The sequence below is a fragment of the Elgaria multicarinata genome, chromosome 9, assembly GCF_023053635.1.
Source record: "Elgaria multicarinata webbii isolate HBS135686 ecotype San Diego chromosome 9, rElgMul1.1.pri, whole genome shotgun sequence".
In the NCBI taxonomy this organism is placed as follows: Eukaryota; Metazoa; Chordata; class Lepidosauria; order Squamata; family Anguidae; genus Elgaria; species Elgaria multicarinata.
Window position 1 is genome coordinate 72,135,509 of NC_086179.1, and position 22,409 is coordinate 72,157,917.

Genomic DNA, 22,409 nt, shown 5'->3' on the forward strand with positions numbered 1-22,409 from the left:
AGTTGCTGCTATCTCCCACTGTGTGCAGGAGAAGCAGTGGGATCAAAACGGCCCACTGAATGGGCCACGTGCAAGTTGTTTACTTCCCCTTTCAAAAGAGGAAGTAAAGAGGGACAAACGTGTGGGCGGAGAAGCAACAGTAAGCAAACACGATTTCGCCCTGTGTGATGTTGCTCATATTCAACCTGACTCAGCAGTTCTGTGTAGGGCTCTAGTGTAAAGTCCAGCGTGCATAGGGTGTGCACTTTCACTGCAATGGCTGGGGCAGTTCATCACATGTTCATCCCATTTTGACTGTGCAGCTGCCCCTAACATGTAAATGAATTGAAAAAACTGATACATGCAGTAACTCTGTTGCACACATCAGATCTCCCTCTCCTCTTCAAATTAGAAATATATTATTTTCATTTAGAGATGCTCCCCAGAAGATTTTCCAATCATATGGCAAATAGACCAGCTCTTTTTGTCCTATAATATTTTTGTTGTCGTCGTCATTATTCATTGTTAAGCATTCGTGCTTTCTTAACCTTTGAGTTCATTTAAGGCATTTTATGCAGTATATTAAAATTAATGTCAGCAATTTTGTACATAACAATTACTTTCCCCCCTCCCCCTCAAATACAGAGTTCAGGGTGTGTTTTGTACCACTCCCATTCATTTCAATAGCACTGGTGCAAGATGAACTGCTATGGCTTGTGCCTCAAGACGTTTTCCTGTGTTGTTGCTTTTGTTCTTTCAACCCTGAGAAAAAGGAGATGGCAAAAACATGCCATAGAAATACGTTATTTTTGAAGACGTGCACACATACACACAATGGAGACTTCTTACATGGGAGTAAATACCATCTGACATACAATTAAAATTTTAAAAGAACTCCTTAGGCTTTATGAGAGTGGTGCACTCATCAGTATCAAAGCAAAATGTTAATCCTTGCAACTTACAGGGCTCTGAATTGAGTCCCATTCTAGGGCAAGCTGACGGAACATCAAATGAATTCTGCAGAGAAGGCTACTTCCGTGAGATTCTCTGTGTTGCTGTTCCTGTAAAACGTAATGCTCGTCCAAAATAGTCACAGCCTTTTCTTCCTTCTTGTCATGGCTGAATAAAGAACAATCCCCAACTCATGCCTGATGTGTTCTGTAAGGGGATTGACCTATCCTGGCCTGGCTCAGACAAAAACAAACAAAACATGGCCATGTGCAGCCAAAGCACAAGGTGGCTGACTGCTGTAAACCAGTACAACTCAGCTGAATGCAGGTGAGACCATCTCAGCACTTGAAACTATGCCGGAGTCCCTTTCTCATCCTGTGTATCCACCACTCGTGGTGACTTGTGCGCTCCAGTCTCAGTTTGCATCTTTACGTACAGTATTTCTCATGCAACTGTACAGCTCATAAGAAAGCGTGGTAGCCAAGACCAGGGCTAGATCTATCTACACCAAGTGGGATAGAACACTTCGAAAATGGTATATGCAATGTGTCCTGGGCTGGAACAGTTGTCAAAACCATTATAAAGCAGTAGTGTAGATCCTGCCTGTTGCACTAATATAAGTACCAAGGACAATAGAAAAAATAAATTTCGTTTGTTAAGAAATGTATATCCTACTTACCTTTGAAAAGAGACCAAATCAGCTAACAATAAGAAAATGGTAAACACACACACAGCACATGCAAAATTGTACCAAAGAGATGGAGTGAAAACAACACATGTAAACATGAATAAAAGAAACCACTAAAGAGCAATTCAGCCACAAAACCTTACCTCGGGACAAGAAAGAGATGAACTTGGCAGGTCCAAAGTTTACCAGAATAGAAGAGAAAAATCTGCCACCCTGCAGAGAGCTTCGGCTGTTGGGCGGTATAGAAATGAAATGAAATGAAATGAAATAAATAAATAAATAAGTCTAATAGAGATGAGACTAACTGGGCCTCTCTGGCCAAAGAGTTCTATATAGGCATTCCTGTTGTCATCTGGGGACCCCTCATGGGCCAGATTGGGACCCAGGCCTCCAAGTCTGCACCCATGCTATAGAGGAAAAGGGTTTTGGTTTCAATATCCAAACTGAACTCCACAGGAAAGAAAATATAGCAATAATGTGCCACGCTGTAACCTCCCAAGTCATGTGTTTGTACAAAGTAGAAATACGCCTATACGCATTCATATTTTTGTAGCTAGGACCACATCTAATATCTGTTTCCGTAGGGGAGTAATAGCGAGTTGCAATTCAGTTCCCAGCATGCAATGAATATACTCAAGCCGCAGCTAAAAAGCAAGCCTAGCCCAACATAGTCTGTTTGTGTGTTGTAAAATCAAGCCCTGGCCTATTACAGGGCCTTTATTCTCGTAGCTCTTAAGCTGATATACTCCACAAGGGGGTATGCCTGGGTAGAAGATGAATTGGCCTTATTACCGTGTAAGAAGTTTCCTCCAATACAGAAAGAAAAAGATTCATGATATCTTTTGGCAAGTAATCTAAGCAATAAAACACAACAAGGTGTGTACTATATTCAAAGCAAAAGCTAATACATCATGAACAGCAGGGCAGAAGAAAATAGGAAGAGTTTCCCATTGCTCAGTCTGTGATTCTGTCAATTGGTGTCCTTTTTTGTTTTTTAAAAAAACAAAAACAAAGAAGATGCTAATACATTATCATTACCTTGCTTTTTAAAGAAAATATAATAGGAGCACCTCCAACTCCCAAAATGCCGTCTAAGCATCTTTTCAGGCGAATGGCTACAAATGTCTGCTTATTCGAATATTTTTAATGTTCCCCTCAAGCCATCTTAATTATTACATTTCTAACTTCTTTAGCACTTCTTTTCATATAAAGTGCCTTAAAAGGCTTGTCTTGCAAGTGGAACCTGCAAATAGAAATGCAGTATATCTCCACCCCCTGGGAGTGTTCTTGTTCGCTTCCGTTTCTTCACAGAGCTCAAAATGGCATATATGGGGACTTCTCCCATTTTATATTCACAACAAACCTGTGAGGTAGTTAGGCTGAAAGACAATGGCCTGGTTCAGACAACATACTAAACCATGCTGCTTAACTACAAAATGATTAATGGAATGCATTAAGGTTAATGCATTCCCTTAATCATTTTGTGGTTAAGAGGCATGATTTAGCGTGTTGCCTGAACCAGGCCTGTGTGGCTAACCTAAGGTCACTCAGTTGAGTGTCAGGATTGAGGTGGTTTGAAGCCTGCTTTTCCCTAGTCCAGTCCAGTGCTCTATCCACTATGCCAAACATGGGGAACCTCTGGAGCCTTCCTTTTGTTGCTGGATCATTGGCAATGCTGGCTGAGACTCATGGGAACTGGAGTCCAACAAGATCTGGAGGGCCATCAGTTGTACATCCCTTCACTATGCCATAATAGTTGTAAGCTGCCTAAGGGTTTGCACAGACTTCTATTGATATCTCTCCATTCCCTTTGCAATAAGGATACCATTTCTGATTCAGTAGCATTGTGTTCTAGGTCTTCCCCAGTTCTTACGTTATAAGGCCCATCAATTTTGGCGCTTGTGTATGTGTCTCCTACAAAAGCACTTATATTGTCTATCAACTAAAAATAACACATTCTGTATGTCAAACGAAGATCATCCTTACCTTTGGGGTTAATGTTCCACCCACCCAAAACAAGAACTAGAATTGTAATCAGTACTAGCCCCAGCCAAGATCTCTTGCCACCTGCAGGGAATATTGCATTTCTATACCACCCAATAGCCGAAGCTCTCCGGGCAGTTCACAGAGAGCTTCAGCTATTGTCTCTACCTTGTACTCCTTCGCCCCGCCTCCTCCTTGCTCCCCTTCATGGTTGCAGGGCTGTCACCAGAGCTCTGCCAGCCAGAGCCCTGTGGCTGCAGCCAAGCTAGTGGGGCCGGGGGGGGGCATAATGTGAGTGGCTGCTCCAGAGAGCCCCACCAGCTCCTCTCTCACTGCAGCAAATGCCACAGTGGGAGAGAGACCAGCAGGGGTGTCCACAGCACCGAATGGAAGAGGCAGGCCCTCCTAGTGGGGGCAGGGGGAAGTGGTGCTTTTCGCCACTCATCCCACTGCTGCCAGATGCAGGCGCCTCAGTTTCCAGCATGATAGGGCTGGCCTTGCCCATACCCACAGTCTTCTTAATCTCAGGTGCTCTCAATTCTAAAGAACGTGCACATTCTTCCATTTCCATATGGAGAGACTGGAAAATCCCGCATTTGAGAATTAAGTGCACTTAATAGCAAGTAGGATCCATTGAATGGAGTAGAACTTACTTCCAAGTTAGCATGCATTGGATTGCTTATCTTATTCCACCTAATTAATCTTTATAAACCTTGTGCATAGCGAACATGAAAAAAAAAACCTGACCATAGAAAGTAGGCAAGTGAGTATAGCTGCACAAAGTTCCAGTTAGTCAAAGTATATTGAAGTGTTGTTGTTGTTTTAAATAAATAACAGTAAGAAGGGGGATTTGTTTTCAATTGTTTGAAGCTGATTAAACTGGCTTATGGAAGTGTAAAGTATGGAAGTGATGATTTTAATTTTTGTGAACCGCCCAGAGAGCTTCGGCTATTGGGCGGTATAAAAATGTAATAAATAAATAAATAAATAAATAAATAAATAAAGTAGACGAAGGGAGATAGTATTATATTTCAGTGTATTGTGTTTACAGAGGATGAGATGTATAACTGATTAATACTTTGCTGACATGTTGTAAAATATGGGGGAAATTAATTTTTAAAATCTTTTTGCAGTGCTAAAAAAAAAAATGGAAGCCATGAGTTTAGTTGAGCCTTTACAGAACTGCTCGCTTTGAACTGATGGCAGTGGGCTGGTCCTGGTTAAGGATGCTATGAACCCCTCTTCACCCCATGTTTGAAGGTCTGCCTTTACCTTGAACCTGCATCTCTGCTGTTCCTGCCCTGGGCAAAGCAACAGAGGGAACTGTGAATAATTTCCTTTTTCACTGCTCTCTTCTGATGCCAGCAGCAGTTTCAGTGAAATTTTTGCACAAGAAGCTTTAATTTAGATGCAGGGCAGGTTCAGGTTACAGTTTTAAGAACCTGTTAGTAGATCAGCTGCCAGCATTTTTTGCATGGTGGCAAAGCTTATTTATTTTTCACAGCATTGCTTGGCCCAGTCTCTAGGCCTGCACAAGATGTGATCCTTCAAGTTGAATGCAGCCCCACTGCCCATACCTTGAGAACTCCTCTCTTTTTGCAGACTTAGGCTGGAGGTTTATCAAGCTTGTGTGTTGCATTGTATATGGCTCAGCCGGCCCCAAATTATGCAAGACTGCTTTTAAGGCAGACACATAGTGATACTTTCCAAATTACGCAGCTTTCGGTGAAAATATCAAAACTAGTTACTGCTTTCACATTTCCCCACAACAGTCAGGACTTGCTGTATGTGTGGCTGGAGGTGGGGGGGGGCATGAAAATCACACCTGAAACAGTAAGCTCTAAAGGAAATCTTCAAAAAACAAACAGGCAGTTAATCCACTATGTTAAAGCTGGGCCTTGAAATCAATAGCAGCTTATAGTGGTGTAAGCTTCAAATGGGTGTCTTTATAATGGCTTTCATTTCTTCTTCACTGATCCATTTTTTTAAAACAGATAAGCATTCTTACTGTGTTTACAAAGTGCTTGTTAAAGTAAAAACTGATTTTAACTAGTTTGTAACTATTTCTTCACGCAGGATCCTAAACCTACAGGAATATATCCTCAGAAAGGTCCCCAAGCTGGGGGGACTGCCCTAACTATCACTGGCACAAACTTGGACACTGGCTCTATTCAAGATGTTAAAGTTTTCCTTGATAATGAACCCTGTAAAGTGTAAGTATAAGGCACCCATTGGCTGTTAACTCACCTTGATTTTCCCCTCCACCTTTTAGGTATGGTTGTGTCATTTATATTATAGATTTCAAACCTAGGTCTGTAGAATATTCAACCATCTTGGCTTCACCTGAACTATCCTAGGGCTCATCTACACCAAGCAGGATATTCCACTATGAAAGCAGTATGAAAGCAGTACATAAAGGGCAGGAGTCACACTACTGCTTTATAGCAGTATTGAAGTGCACTGCAGGATTTACTGTTTTATAGTGGTACTGAAGTGCACTGACAACCATTGGGGCCCATGACACATATACACCAAGCAGGACATAACACGTTGAAAGAGGTATATGGTATGTGTCATGGGTTCCAACAGTTGTCATTGCACTTCCATACCACTATAAAGCAGTAGTGTGGCTCCTGCTTTTTATACACCACTTTCATACCACTTTCATAGTGGAATATCTGCCTGGTGTAGATGAGCCCATAGTCTCACCTCATGGGTTCCTTCCTTCCCATTTCCCTCATAAGCTAAAGCATGAACAGGCATCTTCTCCCAGGCATTTAACAGAATTTAACATTGCTAAGTTTGTTTTTAACGGACCCCAGAACTGTTATTTTTAAATGGATACTGTCGTTTTTATACTGTTGTTTTTATGTTTTTAAATTTTTGTATACTTTTTTTAATGTTTACTGTTTTTAACTTTGTAAATCTCCAGAGAGCTTCAGCTATGGGGCGGTATATAAATGTAACAAATAAATAAATAAACATGTTGTTTTGAGGGGGAAGTGCGCATTTTTGGAAGTGCACATTTGCACAAGTGCGCAATTTTGGGCATGAACACAAGCTTGGGAAAATGCTAACATTTCTCCTGGTCACATTCACATTTAGGATTGCGATCAACACATGTTTGTATGATTTGCAAACAGGAACAAAATTCTTGTACATTCCCAGGTAAAGGGAAGGATGATTAATGGTGAAAAAGCCAGTGAGGTGAAATGTAGCAGGCAGGGTATACCGAAAAAAGGGGATTAAAGTAAGCTATTACTCTTGAAGGTGAGAAATAGGGGAGATGGGAAGACTTGTCGTGTCAAATGCTCCTTGTGGATTCAAGAGAGAAAAATACATTGTCTACATGATGGTGTGCTTTGGGGATTATTATGGCTCTTTTGGGTAGACAACAAGGGATTTTGTTACAGATGCGTAATACTTTAGAAAATCTGCTTTTGGCAGAATCCCCATGGTTAATGCAACATGCTCTGTCTCTAAGATGCTTGAACTGCTTCCACTGTCAATGTTATAATCAAGATACAAGGCAAATGGATAATTCATGTAGAAGCAGCATAGTATTGTCTGCAGTTGTCAAATTTGTTCCATTGTACTGATGTCTTAAATAGGGTTTTATTGTTCTATTTGTTTTGGCTGTTGAGGGCATGGCTAGTTAAAATGGAATTAGAAAAGAAAGAGGGAGAGAGAGAGAGAAAGAAATGTTTTTATACTTATTTTAAAAATGCATCCATACTCAGAAAGGACCACCATATCACTTGGGCTTGAAGTTTCACATAAAATAGGCAGCCTTCCATAAAATTTTGGTTTAGGACCATAAAGTTAGAACAGTTCTCAGATATCTGAATAGGGTACAAAATCATAAACAGGACTGGGTTGAAACAGGCTAAAGGTTAGTGGCACCATGTGGGCAGGAACATTCCAGTGTTATTAACTAGCTGTCTGCTGACAATAAAAACTGTAGTTAGGGGACCTGGAAGAAAGCATGCTTAAAACATCCTATGCAACAAGAGCTTCCTTGGCTCCCCAACAACAACCTGGGGGCATAGCTGGCACAGTGCCATGATGGACCAGCCTATGAATTTATATGCTTTAGGCTCTTTAAGGAGGTTCCCACATCAGGTTCACATGGGGAGATGACCTGTTCTTGGCCGTGACTCTGGTCTCTTCTCAGTTGAAGAAGAATTTAATATACAACCTCAAACAAAGATAGTGTCACACTGTCTCCATGCCAGCCAGTGCTGACCTAAATGGCCAGAGGACAAGGCTGTTTAAAGCAGCAGCATAGTTGGGCCATAATTCCAAAGATGAGTAGCAGAGGGCACACCATTCCTTGACCATCTGTGTCCTTCCTCATCTCTTCCCCTTTTCCCTGCCAAGCAAAGGGGTTCCTCTGTTGCATGGCGGTGAGCTTGGTTTCTCAAATGTTCTTGATTCATCTAATTCACTAGTCCGTATACTAAATGTAACCCCATTTAACTTTGTTTTAATGTTCATCTAAATATCAGATCAAACAATGGTGATGTCTCTCCGGCCATTTGGATAACAGAAAGTTGTGTTTCTTTTACGTAATAAGTTAATAATGTCATTGTTTTTATAACATGATTTGTTTTCTTTTTCTTTAACTTAGTATCCAATTTGGACAAGAAATCATTTGTGTTACTGGAAATAGTAGCAAGGAAGGGCCTGTTTCTGTGAAAGTACATCATGGACGCAATGAAAGAATAATAGAAAACGAACAATTTACCTATAGTGAAAACCCGACAGTTAGCAAGATCACCCCTGAAGCCAGCATTCGCAGGTAATGAAATGTTTCTGTTGTAAAGATGTGTTCAGCTTTAATGAGCTGAAATGGGTTTTTTTTTTCTTTCTTTCAGTGTAATTATTAGATAACTACTACCATGGGTCTAAGCAATCACAATAAATGTAACATAATTGTATCTTCCTTCTAAAATAAAAGTCATTACCTTCAGGGAAGGCAGAGCTCTCTTCATTTAAGCATAAGTGTCAGATTTATCAGATGTTCATATGACTGCTTATTCCATATTGTTTTTTTAAAAAATAACTGATTTACAAAAGTGGATTTGAGTTGAACAAATAGTAGAACTCTCTGTCTGGTCATTTTACGTAGGAAGCTGCCTTAATCCATATAGCTCAGTATTGTCTATCCTGACTGGGGTTACAGACAGGAGTTTTCTCAGCCTTACCTGGAGGTGCCAGGGACTGATCATGGGACCTTCTCTATGCAAAGCATGTGCTCCACTCTGTACCTATGGCTTAACCTGGAATTCAGATGCACTACTTTTCACATTAATGCTGGTCATAGAATCTGACTTTGTGATATCGTCCACTTTAGCAATTATCTTTTGAATATATTCCTTTCTAAGAGTAGGCCACCAATGAGTGACCTGGACCTTAAAAATGAAAGTACATATGGATTTTGTGCTTCTTGTTATTCAGGATGCATCACAGTGGCAGAAACCACATCGCCTGGCTGTTTTTACTGCTCTGTCAGTAGGTCCCAATATTAAACCTTTCTGACCTCTTACTCAGTGGCATGCACTGGCCTAAGAAATATAAGAGTGCATCAAAATCAGCCTGAACTGTACCTTTGGGGAGAATTTGTCTGTGTCTCCTTGACTTAGTAGTGTTCCTTGAGCATAACAGTACTGTTGTACAGACTTGCTAAAGCAATGGACGAGATCACAATAATCCCTATGGAGAAGATTAACAGCCAGGTAAATTCTAACCTATAGGTGAAACAGCAAAGTCTGGCCAAAGCTTTGCCCACCCTCTACATGCAATGGACCAGCTTGTTCTGCTGAGTGTGGTTCAGTTCAGACAACATATTTCTCAACGGTGGTTTTAAAACTCCATGGTGGAGTTGTTACACCACCATTGAAAAATGTATTGTCTGGAGGGAGAACTCCACCCCATGGTGGAGGGTTTTTTTTTAAAAAAAAAACACTCCACCCTGAATACATGCTTTGCAGAGGAGAGTTCCTGCACAACCATTGTGTTCCGTGTTGTCTGGAGGGCTCCGTGGAGTTTCTTGCTGCATTGAATGGAGTTTCCCTACTGGCTACAGGGTTCTCTAACTAGAGCGGCCAAAGGAGGAAGTGTCACTGTAGGAGAGCTGATGGGATTTGGTTTTTCACAGCAATGGCTGATGGGATAGCATCAGGAGGACTAGGGGAGGAGAGAGGGTGGAGGAATTGTCAATCAAACGCATGTTAAGTTTTACTCAACTCCACGGGAGCTCACTTTCACACAACGGTAGAGTTGGAACATGTTGTGTGGTGATTACCTCCTAAAAACCACCATTGAGTGGAGTTGTCACACTGCGTAGAGAAAAGTGTTGTGTGAACTCAGCCTGTGTGTAGAGTTCTATTATGCGGCACTACCTCACCCTATTTAAGCAAAGACTCCTGCCCATATTGCATGGCACACTATGTTAAACTGCTGGGGGGAGGGATTATGGTGGAGATTACTGCAGTCTACAGTTTGTTGGATTCCTGCCCCACCCACCCATTCATAGCCAAGTGGCTTGTTGATTGAAGAAACATATCTACCATTTTTTTTTTAATGAGCTACCATAGCCAATATACAGTGACACAAACAACCAATAAACACAATAAACCAAGTTATGCCACTCTACAGAAAGGAAAAGGACTTCTCACATAGTCTGTGTGTAAATATAATGGAGTTGTCTGTCAGAGAAAAATCAACAAACTCCTTTGTTTATGCCATCTGCTTCACTTTTGGCTTTGGAGGATTTTCAAAAGTAGCAGAATATTTTTTAAAGAAATGTGGCGAGAAATTCTAAAACAGATATTAGAACTGGAAGGAAGCATAGTTGTTGCTTTTGACTCTTCAAAGAGAGGGAAAACACCTAGTAAGATGGAAATTGTTTTATGTTTTGTTGTAAAGCGCCACAATGCCAGAAATGGTGAGGTGGCGCTATAAAAATGTCTTTAAATAAATAAATAGACTCAAGATCAAACATTGTCTATTTAATGTACATTTAATAACCCTCCACCCAGAATAACTATAGAATAACCAAGCTAGTCAGCTTCATGTAAAGTTGACCATAAATAGAAGTAGAAAGCATGCATGTTTTTATTTGTGCTTTTGTATTTTAGTGGAGGACGAAATATTACTGTTGTCGGAGCTGGTTTTGATATTATTCAGAATTTCTCTGTGGAAGTTATATTTAAGCCTTTTGGAGATACATCATCAAGGAGGAAGAGGAGAAGGAGGCAAATATCGGAGCAACTGAAGGTAGAAACTGTCCTTTCTTCGTAGAGGAATACAATCTGGACAGTGCCTGAACAAGTCCTAATCCAATGGCCTTTGAAATATCTCCTTCAGTTTCACTGTGTTCATACTCTGATCCAGGATTTCAGGAAATACTTTGTAATGTTTGTGTTTCAGTAAATGTCCCAAAATGTGGTGAATGCTATCATTCACATGAATGCTGAAAATTTCTGATGTCTAGAAATAGATGCCAATTTCCCCAGTTTTCAGACTTATACCAGTGAAGTGCTTTACTTTTCAATGGATCTCCAGGACAAGACAGTGATGCCGCCAAGTTATTTTAGACCCTAGATGCAAAAGTCTTGGGCAGGGTGGGGGTGGGGCTTTAAGAACATAAAAAGTGCCATGCTGGATCAGACCAAGGGTCCATGTAGTCCAGCACTCTGTTCACACAGTGGCCAACCAGCCATCAGCCAGGGATGGACAAGCAGGACATGGTGCAACAGCACCCTCCCACCCATGTTCCCCAGCAACTGGTGTATGCAGGCTTACTGCCTCAAATTTTGTAGATAGCACATAACCATCAGGGCTAGTAGCCATTGATAGCCTTTGCCTCCAGGAATTTATCCAGCCCTCTTTTAAACCCATCCAAATTGGTGGCCATCACTACATTTAAACAGCCGTGTATATTACTTTATCTATAAAGCACACAACTAACATTTCTCTTCTCCCCCAGTCACCATTCCATGCTTTACAACTGTTTCTACATTTCTGATACAGTAAACAAACAAGCAAGACAGGTTTTCAAGCAGGATAAAATAAAGTTAAAATATTCTGAGCATCTGCTGCTTTCATCATGTGCCACTCTCTGAGTGGTCGTTTCGGGGTGGGTCTGGACTTTGGGCCCTAGCTACACCACTGGGCCAAGGCAAAACCATCTACTAGTACGTGGTGTTTAATATGGAAGGAAAGGTGACTGCATAGAAATGATTTGTAAAACCTTATTTATTTATGTTAGTTCATATTTATATTTATTTATTACTTTTCTTTGCCACCCATTTGTATAGCTCTCTGGGCAGTTCACAAAAGTTAAAATTCACACATTACGGTTTCAAAAATAGTAAATTCACACATTCACTGGTGAGAATTTGGCCCATTTTAAACGTATATTCACTACATTCAGAAATGTACTGTTTACTCCTGTTTGTATGCTAGAAAGCATCTTATCACCATTATCTAGACTAAAACTATCTGCTAAACCTTTCTGAGGCCCAGTAGCTGTCTTTGAGAGAAATGTTCAGTGCTGCACCAGTTTTACCCCCCCCCAATTATCAGCTTTCAAAAATGTGCTAGAACCTACAAGATTATGACAGAGATGCATATTGGGTTTGCTTTATTGGATGATAAAGGAAAATTACATATTTTAAGTCCTAATGGCCAATATTCTGTTTTGTTTTTTAGTTTGAAGGAAAAACTATCTCAAAAATCAATGACACTGCAATGGTCTTCTTATCTCCACCAGTACTGGAGGATCCAGAAAACTATATAATTGCTTTATTTATTAAAATGGATTATCACACGGTGGAAAAAGACTTTCAATATGTTGCTGATCCAACCTTTGAAAATTTCACTGATGGTGTCAAAAAGCAGGTCAACAAACTTATTCATGCGAAGGTACGTGTGTCAGGAAAATGGGTTCTCCTCCTACGTGCGTACCTATTCTGTATTTATAGTGTGGGTGGAGGGTGGCAGTTTTCCAATGCATATGGTTAGCTGCAATAATTCTGATCACTGTTTTCAAATACTGGTACAGTGTGATGAAGGGAATATATTGCTTTTTTCTGACTTTTAGGGAAGGGGGATCTATCTTTTGCTTCTAAAAAATACTTCTGTTTTATTCTTATTCTTATCAATGGGATTTCCCCTTGTTATCTGCTACTGAAATCTGGAATTTAGTGCTTTCCAGCTGTAGGTTCCCTTACACTCGTTGATCTTTTTCATACCTCCCATTCCCACAAGGTGGAGGGCATTGGACATTGTAAATCCAGGCCTGTCTTCTTGTTGTCCTGCAGGGACAGCTTACATAAACAACATCGTAGATTACCACAGTATGTCAACTACCTTGAGGGTATTTCCTCTTCCACGCAGATATCAAATCTGGCTCTTCTCTTTTAAGATGAAACTGTACAAAAGATTAATGTATTAATCATGAAGTTGTTATCCTCCCTTCTGCCTTCCCCCCCGCCCCTACCAAAACACCCTGAGATAAGCTGATAGCTAAAACAGCTTAGTGTTCTATTTTTCTGTCTAGGGTAGTAATCTGAACAAAGCTATGACGATGGAAGAAGCTCGCGCATTTGTGGGAGAGCAACCCTGCAACATCACAACTCTGACTGAGAAGGATTTATACTGTGAACCCCCTGAAGAACAGCCCCCACCCAAGCGAAGGCAGAAGAGAGATACGGTTAATAACCTGCCAGAATTCATCGTATGTCACATTGTTCTATGTTTTTTAGCAACATCTACAAAGAATGTAGCACAGGGACTATCTTGTTTTAAGTGACGATAATAAAGAGCCTTTCTTCACACGTAATTTGTTCTTCCTCAGAACATTGGCAAAAGAAAAAAGTGCCCTGCCACTTGCCGGTCCCTATCTAGAAAGAGGATGTGTGCAAATTGTTGCCTTTGTTTGCTAAGGCCTGAACTATTCTGCAGCCTTTCCCAACCTTGCACCCTGTCAAGGTTTAATGGGAATTTAACTTGCATCTCAAACTGGAGCGTTGCGTGAAATAGAGCTGTGAAATGAACGTTGTTGCCCATGAGGTACTGTGGTGCAAGGAGCGGCGGGGATGGGGTGGGGCTTAAAGTTCACAATGCCACAGAGCATTTGAGTAGAGAAATGGTCACACACCCCTTGCTACTGACTTTTAAATGTCTGTTCAAAGCACATCTGTTTTTAAGAACTTTTGGGTGAGTCCAATTGTTTTGCTGCTGATTTGTGTAATTAGTATTGCTCTTTTATTGTTTTCAGCATTAAACTCTATGCTAATTGCTTACAACTTTGTGGAGTTGTCACATTTCTGGAGTGCAGTCTGGAGTATAAATTAATCATCAGAAGGGTTGCCTCCCCCTCCATGAACCTGTCTGCCCTCTGCATTCCATCTGAAGCCGTGCTCTGTGTCCTGTCACCTTCTGGTGGCTGAATTCCTAAACAGAGCCTTAGCTGTAGTGGCAGCCTACTTAGAACTACCTCTGTAGAGAGGTTTGGTTACTTCCTCTGTTTTGGACAAAAATAGGGTGACCATTTGAAAAGGAGGACTCCTGTATCTTTAACAGTTGTATTGAAAAAGGGAATTTCAGCAGGTGTCATTTGTATATATGTAGAACCTGGTGAAATTTCTTTTTCATCACAACAGTTAAAGCTGTAGGTGCCCTGCCCTCTTTTAAATCTGGTTACTCTAGTATAGCACTTTAACTGTTGTGATGAAAATGGAATTTCACCAGGTTCTCCATATATACAAATGACACCTTCTGAAATTCCCTTTTCAATACAACTGTTAAAGATACAGGAGTCCTCCTTTTCATATGGTCACCCTAGACAAAAAGACATAGGACTTAGCATTGTGATAATCACCTTATCTGATTCTTATTACAAGCCTTACAAAGTGCAATTATTTATCTAGGTGAAATTTGGCTTCAAAGAATGGGTTCTAGGAAGAGTGGAGTATACACAAGTGAGTGATGTACCCCTGGGCCTGATCTTGCCACTGGTACTTATTCCCATGGTGGCCATTATCTTCATCTCAATCTGTTGCTACAGGTAAGATGTGGTTTCCAATCATCAGACATTACTGATTACCATTACCAAACACTGACATTTCCAAACACTGAGAGTGAAGGAAAATGGGTCTGCAGAGAAATACAAAGGAAAGTATTACTGATGTGTGTTTTTTCAGCCAAGTGTTTGTGTATTTAAGAGGAGGGGGTTAGGATAGCCACCTGTTACTGTCCACTGGCAAGGTCAGTTGGTTCCCCTCTAGCATGATACTGCAAACAGCAAAGGGGCAATTTTGATATATATTTTCTTCACAGGACAATACTATGAAAACAAATGTGTGAACCATATTGCTTGGAATGCAAAATACATGGATGGTTCAATTGGTTTTCCTGCACATTGCAAAGGGTTGGACTAGATGATCCTTGTGGTCCCTTCCAACTCCACAATTCTATGATTCTATGTGGATTTTGCAAGAAAGAACTATGGTCAGGATATCAGTTTCCTAGCACTTTTGCTCAGGGATCTCTCTTGGGGGCAAAATCCATATTGATTTTGCATTCTGAGATCCTTTTAAGGTGTACTTCTTTGCAGATGAAAAATATTTTCTATTAGAGTCAACTTAAAGACGGCAATGGGTGGGGGCATGTTTAGATACCACAACCCTTGGATGTGGGCCACACTGCTGAAATCTCCACACTTTCTGTACGTCCACATGGTAGACATCAGATGGCTGAATTCCATTTTGCAGAAGGTCCCTCTTCAGTGGTCATTGGGGCTGAATGCAAAATGGGTAAAAAAGGTGGGGCCTAGATACCAAAAATGTCAGCATATTTTTCGCTTAAAGCTGCAACCTTTTAGAATGGCGCAATACTGATTGGCGGTTGGGGGAAGGTGGGTGGGGCCAAGATGAGGGGGCAGGCTTATCTGGGAGACCCCAGAGCATGGGATTGGGAGGGACAGATTTTGTCCCCGGGCTTGAGATTCTGGTGTATGTCCACAACTACATCTCTTGTATTATTTCAAATATGGTTCACAACATGATACTTTAAGGCCCATGGGTTTAAAACTTGTGTGTCTTCTTTCTAAATAGATACATGCATGTTGATTACTTCCTAGAAACCTATTAAGAAAAATGATGTAAAGCGTGAGCTGGCTGCTTCTTATGAGAGTGAAATTTGAAATGAAATTTGCACATGTCTAACTATTGAAAAGCTGTATTAACCTTGTGCATTAAGAACCATACTGATAAAAACAACTAACCTCTGATGCAGCCATTAGTCCAAATTCATAAAACAATTGTGGAAAAAGCCAGTAGCAATTATAACGAAACTTTATTCAACAGCCAATAATGTTGTTTTGAATAAAACATGTTCTTACACATTGACATGTTTAGTTCTTTGGGGTAAATTTTTAAGCAGCCCTTGATGCAGTAAAATCAATAGAGCTACGTTAATTTTATGCCAGTTTAAACTTTCGGCCTATTGTTTTCCTTTTCCTCTGCTTTCTCAGCTTTAAAAGATCAAGAAGAAAAAGACTGTGCTTTTAAAGATCCCTCTGGCTTTTTGCTCGGCTACGTTGTAAAATGATTTATTTTTACAGCCTGTAACTTTTCTGTACTGTGTGTTTGTATTCCTTATAGACGGCAAAGCCAACGAGCAGAACGAGAATACGAAAAAATTAAATCACAACTTGAAGGCTTGGAGGAAAGTGTCAGAGACCGGTGCAAAAAGGAATTTACAGGTATGAATAATGCCCAATTTCTTGTGGACCCTCCCGAGAAATCACAAGATGTGCTGAAACTCTGCTACTGTCTGCCTTAAACTGCCTTTTGAGACTATGCAAGAGATGCAACCATTCTTGATTACAGCATGTTGACATATGCATTGCATAGTTTATTGGCAATTAGATCTAATGTCGATCAATAAAAAGAGGGTGTATAAAAGAAACTGTCAGACTTTTTTAAATGTAAAATAGGAAATAATCAGTATCAGGAACTAAATTGGCAAAAGTCATGCATCTTCTATTCTAGAATATGTTTCTACTAGCACTGTAAATCAATTTTCAGTGCGGTAAAAAATCAGTTAATTTTTGCAATTTATGCTGTAGCTTGAGAGAAAATTCCAAATATGATTGAATTTATACGGAGGTAATGGGTTTCTGAAGTCACAAATTACGAATAAAAATATGGCAGAATGTAACTAAAGATACAAATTACCAGTTTGCAATTATTGGACAGAGAGCACACCGTTTTCTTTTGGTACATAATATGTTTGTTAACAGTGAAATTTCCTGTTTTTAAGTCTAGGGGCTGCAGTCCAGTGTAAGGAGATTTGAATTTACTGAAGTTTCATTTACAAACCTTCAGTTTAGAACTTATGACAGGTTCTCATTTCCAATCTACTAAAATTTGGCGCAGGATGGGAGAAGTGGCTGCCTTGGGCATTTCTAGATGATGGGATATCCCGGAGATTGTCCCGGGATCATCCCTGTGTGTCCACATGATGCACAGGAGATCCCAGGGGGAGGGAGGGATGATCCCTCCCTTGCCCCGGGATAACTGGGATGGCTTTTATCCCATTTTTTCCCGTGGTCTCGAGATTGTCCCGAGACCACAGAAAGTGTGGGCCGCCATCCTAGTTTCATCTCGGCTCCTCGCGAGGAGCTGGGCATGGGGCATGGAGCTCCTCAGGAACTCCGTGCCCATTGCGGGGGGAGGGTTCCTTTTTAAAAAAACTTCTTTCCTGAAGTGCTCCAGCGCTCATTTTTTATTAAAAACAAAATGGTGGGTGCTATGTCCGCTTCCTCCCAGGACTTTGTGTACCGCATGTAGACTGAGGGGGAGGATCTTGCGATCACCATATCACAAGATCCTCCCCCCTCTGCCATAGGTCTAGACATGCCTCTAGATGCTGAGGTGATTTCCACACAGAGAGACAAACAGCTAAAAAGGAAATGGGATGTTCTTGTTGGGAAAAAGTAACACTCACACAGCTTTCATATTTAATGCAGGAATAGAAAGAAAAGAGTTAGTCTTAAAACGTATCTGCCAACAGAGGTTCTGTCCTCCACTTGTCTCCAAGAAGATGAAGAAGTATTCTTAGAGTCTGGATAGAAGGCAGGGCCTCACCCGTGAAGTAAAACTTGATGTAAGACCTATGCTGACCCTTTATCTAATACCATACGTGGTAGACATTGTGTTGTAGGCTTAGTGATTCGGTTATTATAAGGTGGTCTAGCTCTGTTTAAGTCCCTTAGTCTAAATCCAAGTGCCTCCCTTCTAAAAATGACATTTTGACTAATTCCAGAGAAATTTGAAAAGTCTCTTCTCTTTAAGCATCCTATCTCTGTACCTTGTGGTTGACAACATGTCTAAAAAAACCTACATTATGTACCATCTCTTCTCTTAAACTTCTGTCTTTTCAAAGTACAAATGTCTATACTACCCCATACAAACACTTCCCAAAACATTATTCTGACACAAACTAGGCCTACTGTATTTTACAGGCCTAAAAATCTGTGGTTTTCCTAGCTATTCCGTCCTGTATCTATCTTATACTATCTACTATCTACGCTGACCCATCCTATCCCCATCTATACCTGTCTTGTACTATCTATGCAAAAACCTTATGGCAGGTTTATATATCTGTTTACCTTAGTTACAATGCTTTATATGCTTCTAATACCTACAAACAACTATGCTGTCAATCTAATTTTCAACAGGATTTTAGCAACTTGACTGTGTATAAGATTGCAGTCTGAGGGCATGTCAACACCTTAAGGGTGCAGAGAGGGAGGCAGGGGGGAGGATCATGGACTTACCTGCTTCCACGATCCTCCCCCAGCATCTTGACAGCCGCGCGACACCTCAGAAGGAGGGATGTCGCGGCCACCATTTTTTTAAAAAAAATTATTTAAAGAGGACCCCTGCACGCACAGCAAAAAACAAGGTTAAAAAAAAACCTGCGCCCAACCCCCCTGCCATCCCTGGGATGGTGAAATGACTGCTCTACCCATGGGCACGGAGCCACCCCCACATGGCTCCGTGCCTGTTTCAGGCCCCGGGAGCACGCAGCACACCAGTCACAGTCCTCAGGATGGTCCTGGCACCACAGCAAAAATTGGGATAACTGGGCAACCAGTTATCCTGGGAAAATGCAGTGGTTGTGCCTGCCTGCCTGCCTGCCCACCCCAGGATCCCCTATGAGCCATTTGGACACACAGGGATGATACAGGGACAACCCTGGAAAAAAGGGCTGGTGTAGACATGCCCTGAGTCGCTTTCTATTTAATTTTAAAAGAGCCGTTGTACTTCACCACCTGAAAATGTCTTGCCTGAAAACCTAATATGCATAATTAGTTTAGACAAAAGTATTGAAGGCTACTTCTGGGGTGTGATGTATTTGGAGCTAGCTATTAAGCACTCAAAGCAGGAATATTTGCAAAATGTAAAAATAACTTAGAGGAGTGTTCCTGAGGTCTAAATGTGAGTAATGTTTTGCATAAGTCATTCTACATAATTATCATGTTTTTGTTTGGGCAGGCCTGGTATTATATGAGCTCATGCAAAATTAATGATACTCAGTTTGGGCTTTGTTGGTTTCTTGTCTTTTCAGTAGTAAGCCGTTTCTAAAATTTAGTTGTGGCTGGTGTTGAACACCCCATTAAGTGTAAAGATTTTGGGGATAGAGTTAAGCTTCCCACCACCACCAGCATCAAAATGAATTAGTTAACTGACCATAATAAAAAAATAAAAAGCAGATAAAGCCAGTTGAGCTCACAAGCATTTGAATAGACAGCACTTAGAAAATATCAAATGAGAATAGCTTCTGGAATGAAGATGGAGGCAAGGAGAAGGAAGTGAGAGGTGATGTGGTGTAGTGGTTAGAGTGTTGAACTGGGAGTTAGGAGATCCAGGTTCTAGTCCCACTCGGCAATGGAAGCTCACTGGGTGACTTTGGGCCAGTCACAGACTCTCAGCCCAATCTACCTCACAGAGCTATTGTTGTGAGGATAAAATGGAGAGGAGGATTATGCATGCTGCCCTGGGTCCCTTGAATGAACAAAGGCAGGTATAAATACAATAAATAAATTAAATTAATAATGAGAATAGCATAGGCTTCCTATTTGTCACTATAACCACCCCCATAGGTCAGTAGTATTCCTCAGCTAATGGATTGTCATGGTAGGAAAAGTGATAACAAATTTGAACTGTTTAGTTCAGATCCTGATATCTGGCAAGTCTCACGAGTCAGGTTAAAGAAAATGTTGATGTTTAAAACAACAGAAAATGGAATCAAAAAGTGTAGTGATCATAGAAAACATGGATTGAGATACACACATGGTGCTTTCTTGTTCCGTAGCAAATAAAGCTAAATTCCTGCAAGCTTCTTAGGGCCAAGAGATTTTCATCTCTGAGAAGTATGAATACTATGTGTAAAAGGTTTCTAGTCTTCTACTGGGTTTGTGCTGATTATACTTCATCCACATGCTTTGGGAGTGTTGGGGGAGCATTGTAGTAATGGGACCTCCCAAGATGTTGCAGACTTAACCGATTATTCAGCCTAAAGTCAAGGAATTTTCACAGACTTTATTAGATGCTTTCTGGCTGCTGGAAGCCACATGTCTCAATGGTGTAGGGAGCTGGACAAGAAAGTATGTGTAACCCCTGGCCTCTTTTCACTTAGGGGAAAAAACCTTTAAGAACAGCCCCTTTTATTCAATGCTACCAGGACCTGAAACTCCTTTTCCCCTCCCCACCCTCAGTTACTAGCATCCTTGATAGTTGAGTAACACACACATCTGGATAGACAGTCAAAAGATTTACTGTCAAAGAGTAACCGTAACTTAGAATGGGGGGAAGTGGAAAAAATGTGGGGATTCAAAGTGGGGAACTGGGCAGACAAAACATTTTAGGTAACTTATACGTATGGATTTACACAAATAACATGCTGTTATGCAATTTCCTTGCTCTAGTCCTGTGAGGAACTGGATGATCTCTTTGAGATCTACTGAAGTCTGTCCAAATTCACAATTCCCGTAGGTGAGGAAGCTGGATGGCTGATTCAAGCGAAGTAGGAACTTCAGAAGTCAGACTTTCTCCTCAGGACACAAATTCTTCATCTGGAGTCTTCACCCTTGGCATATCCTGGTCACCAAAGAGGCTGCTTAGTCAGCAGTCAAAACCCAGTTAGGGTTCAGTAAAGAGGCCACAGTAAAGAGCAAAGGGGCCACTAAAGGGGCCACAGCAACAAGCCATGGCCACAACAAAACTCCACCATTTGCCTTTGCCTCAGGACATAAGGAGGCAGACTTCTCTTCTCTTTTTGTTACCAGAACGGTGAGGAGAACCTGACAATCAGTGCCAGTTCACTGTTCTTTCCCAAGAGCTCGCAACCTACCACCCAGTACAATATAATCGATTGGGACTCCTTCACTAACCCTTTAGTCACTGAAGAAAACATACAGTTTACATCAATTCAGATACATTTTACACAATTTGAAGCAAGCCTGAAAGGGGTGGATTACAGATTATTACAGTGCCAAATCCTGGCTTGTTTAGCCTCTTGTGTGAATGAATAAAGCAGCAGGAATAGGGCTTCCTGTGGGTCCATGTCCTCATGTATATCCTGGTTAATTAAACCAGGTGGGTTTTTTTTTTTAGCATTATATGTAAGCACACCTTTGTCTAACATGAAGCATATCCTGTATGGTGACTTTAAACCCTGCCAGCTCCTGTCGAGTTTCAGCTCTGCTTCTGCCCTAAGTCTTAACGCTGCCTCTCATGTTCTGATTGTTTCCCTTCATGCTGGTCACTAAATTCTTCTGTTCCCCATTTGGTCAGACTGAGGCCCTTTCTACACCTAAGGATTATCCCAGGAAAATGGAGGGATCATCCCTGCTTGCTCCCAGGATCCCCTGTGTGTCATTTGGATGCACAGGGATGATCCCAGGACGATCCTGGGATAAATGGCTGGTGTAGACATGCCCTGGGTTTGTTCCACCCCATGCCTTGCACCTTCCGGAGGCCTGCACCTGCCAGGAAGTCCCATACTCCACCAGTACATGACCTCTTGCTGTCTTTTTCCATAGGGAACTTTATGGAAGAAAAAGAACTAGGCTCAGTGATGTAGTCAATACAAATTGCTGAGGCAACAGGCCATTAGATTAATTAACTTGCTGTTCTAGTCAGTCAGACAACCAGAAGCCCTCTAGCTAAAATGGCTTTGTAAGGTGACAAAGTAATTGTCCCCTGTGTCAAAACCTAAAAGCTCTTGGATCAACCTAATATGTTGTCACTTATAATCTGATGAACTGTATAACCTTCTTCCAGCCTGCCAATATAATAGTTACGCTTCCTGTTGGATATTGAACTTGCTCCTGTCATATCTATCACTGAAATTAGAAAACAATAAAATGAGAAACATCAATAAAATAGTAGACTTACTAGAATAGCAGCTATGTCCCCAAAAAGGGGAAATGAATGAGCCTCTGTTTTCTTACGTTCTTCTCTTTCAGTTGTCTGGGGCATTTCAAGGAGGGATTTCTTTGTGAGTTCCAGCTTTGAATTCTGATTATTTTTGCATCATCAACAATTCCAAATAAATCGTACTATAAATGTAATTTATGTCAAATACTGCAGAATCTTGGTTTTAAAATTCTTAAGAGCCATATGAAAATCGACTATGCCTTATTTCTGCATGTTGCCGTAAATTTGGTTGTGGGGGGATTATTTATTTATTTATTAGATTTCTATATCACTCAATGACTGAAGCT

General features: G+C 41.0%; 1 protein-coding gene across 2 annotated transcripts in view; it reads left to right on the forward strand.

Moving 5' to 3' along the window:
- PLXNB2 (plexin B2) overlaps positions 1 to 22,409 on the forward strand; it is a 335,450-nt gene that overhangs the window by 282,069 nt on the left and 30,972 nt on the right. For both annotated transcript variants that reach the window (XM_063134078.1, XM_063134077.1), the window contains 7 exons: positions 5,678 to 5,814; positions 8,232 to 8,402; positions 10,744 to 10,882; positions 12,320 to 12,532; positions 13,170 to 13,346; positions 14,542 to 14,678; positions 16,276 to 16,376. In XM_063134078.1, coding sequence (XP_062990148.1) covers positions 5,678 to 5,814; positions 8,232 to 8,402; positions 10,744 to 10,882; positions 12,320 to 12,532; positions 13,170 to 13,346; positions 14,542 to 14,678; positions 16,276 to 16,376 — 1,075 coding nt within the window. The remainder of the gene's footprint in view (positions 1 to 5,677; positions 5,815 to 8,231; positions 8,403 to 10,743; positions 10,883 to 12,319; positions 12,533 to 13,169; positions 13,347 to 14,541; positions 14,679 to 16,275; positions 16,377 to 22,409) is intronic.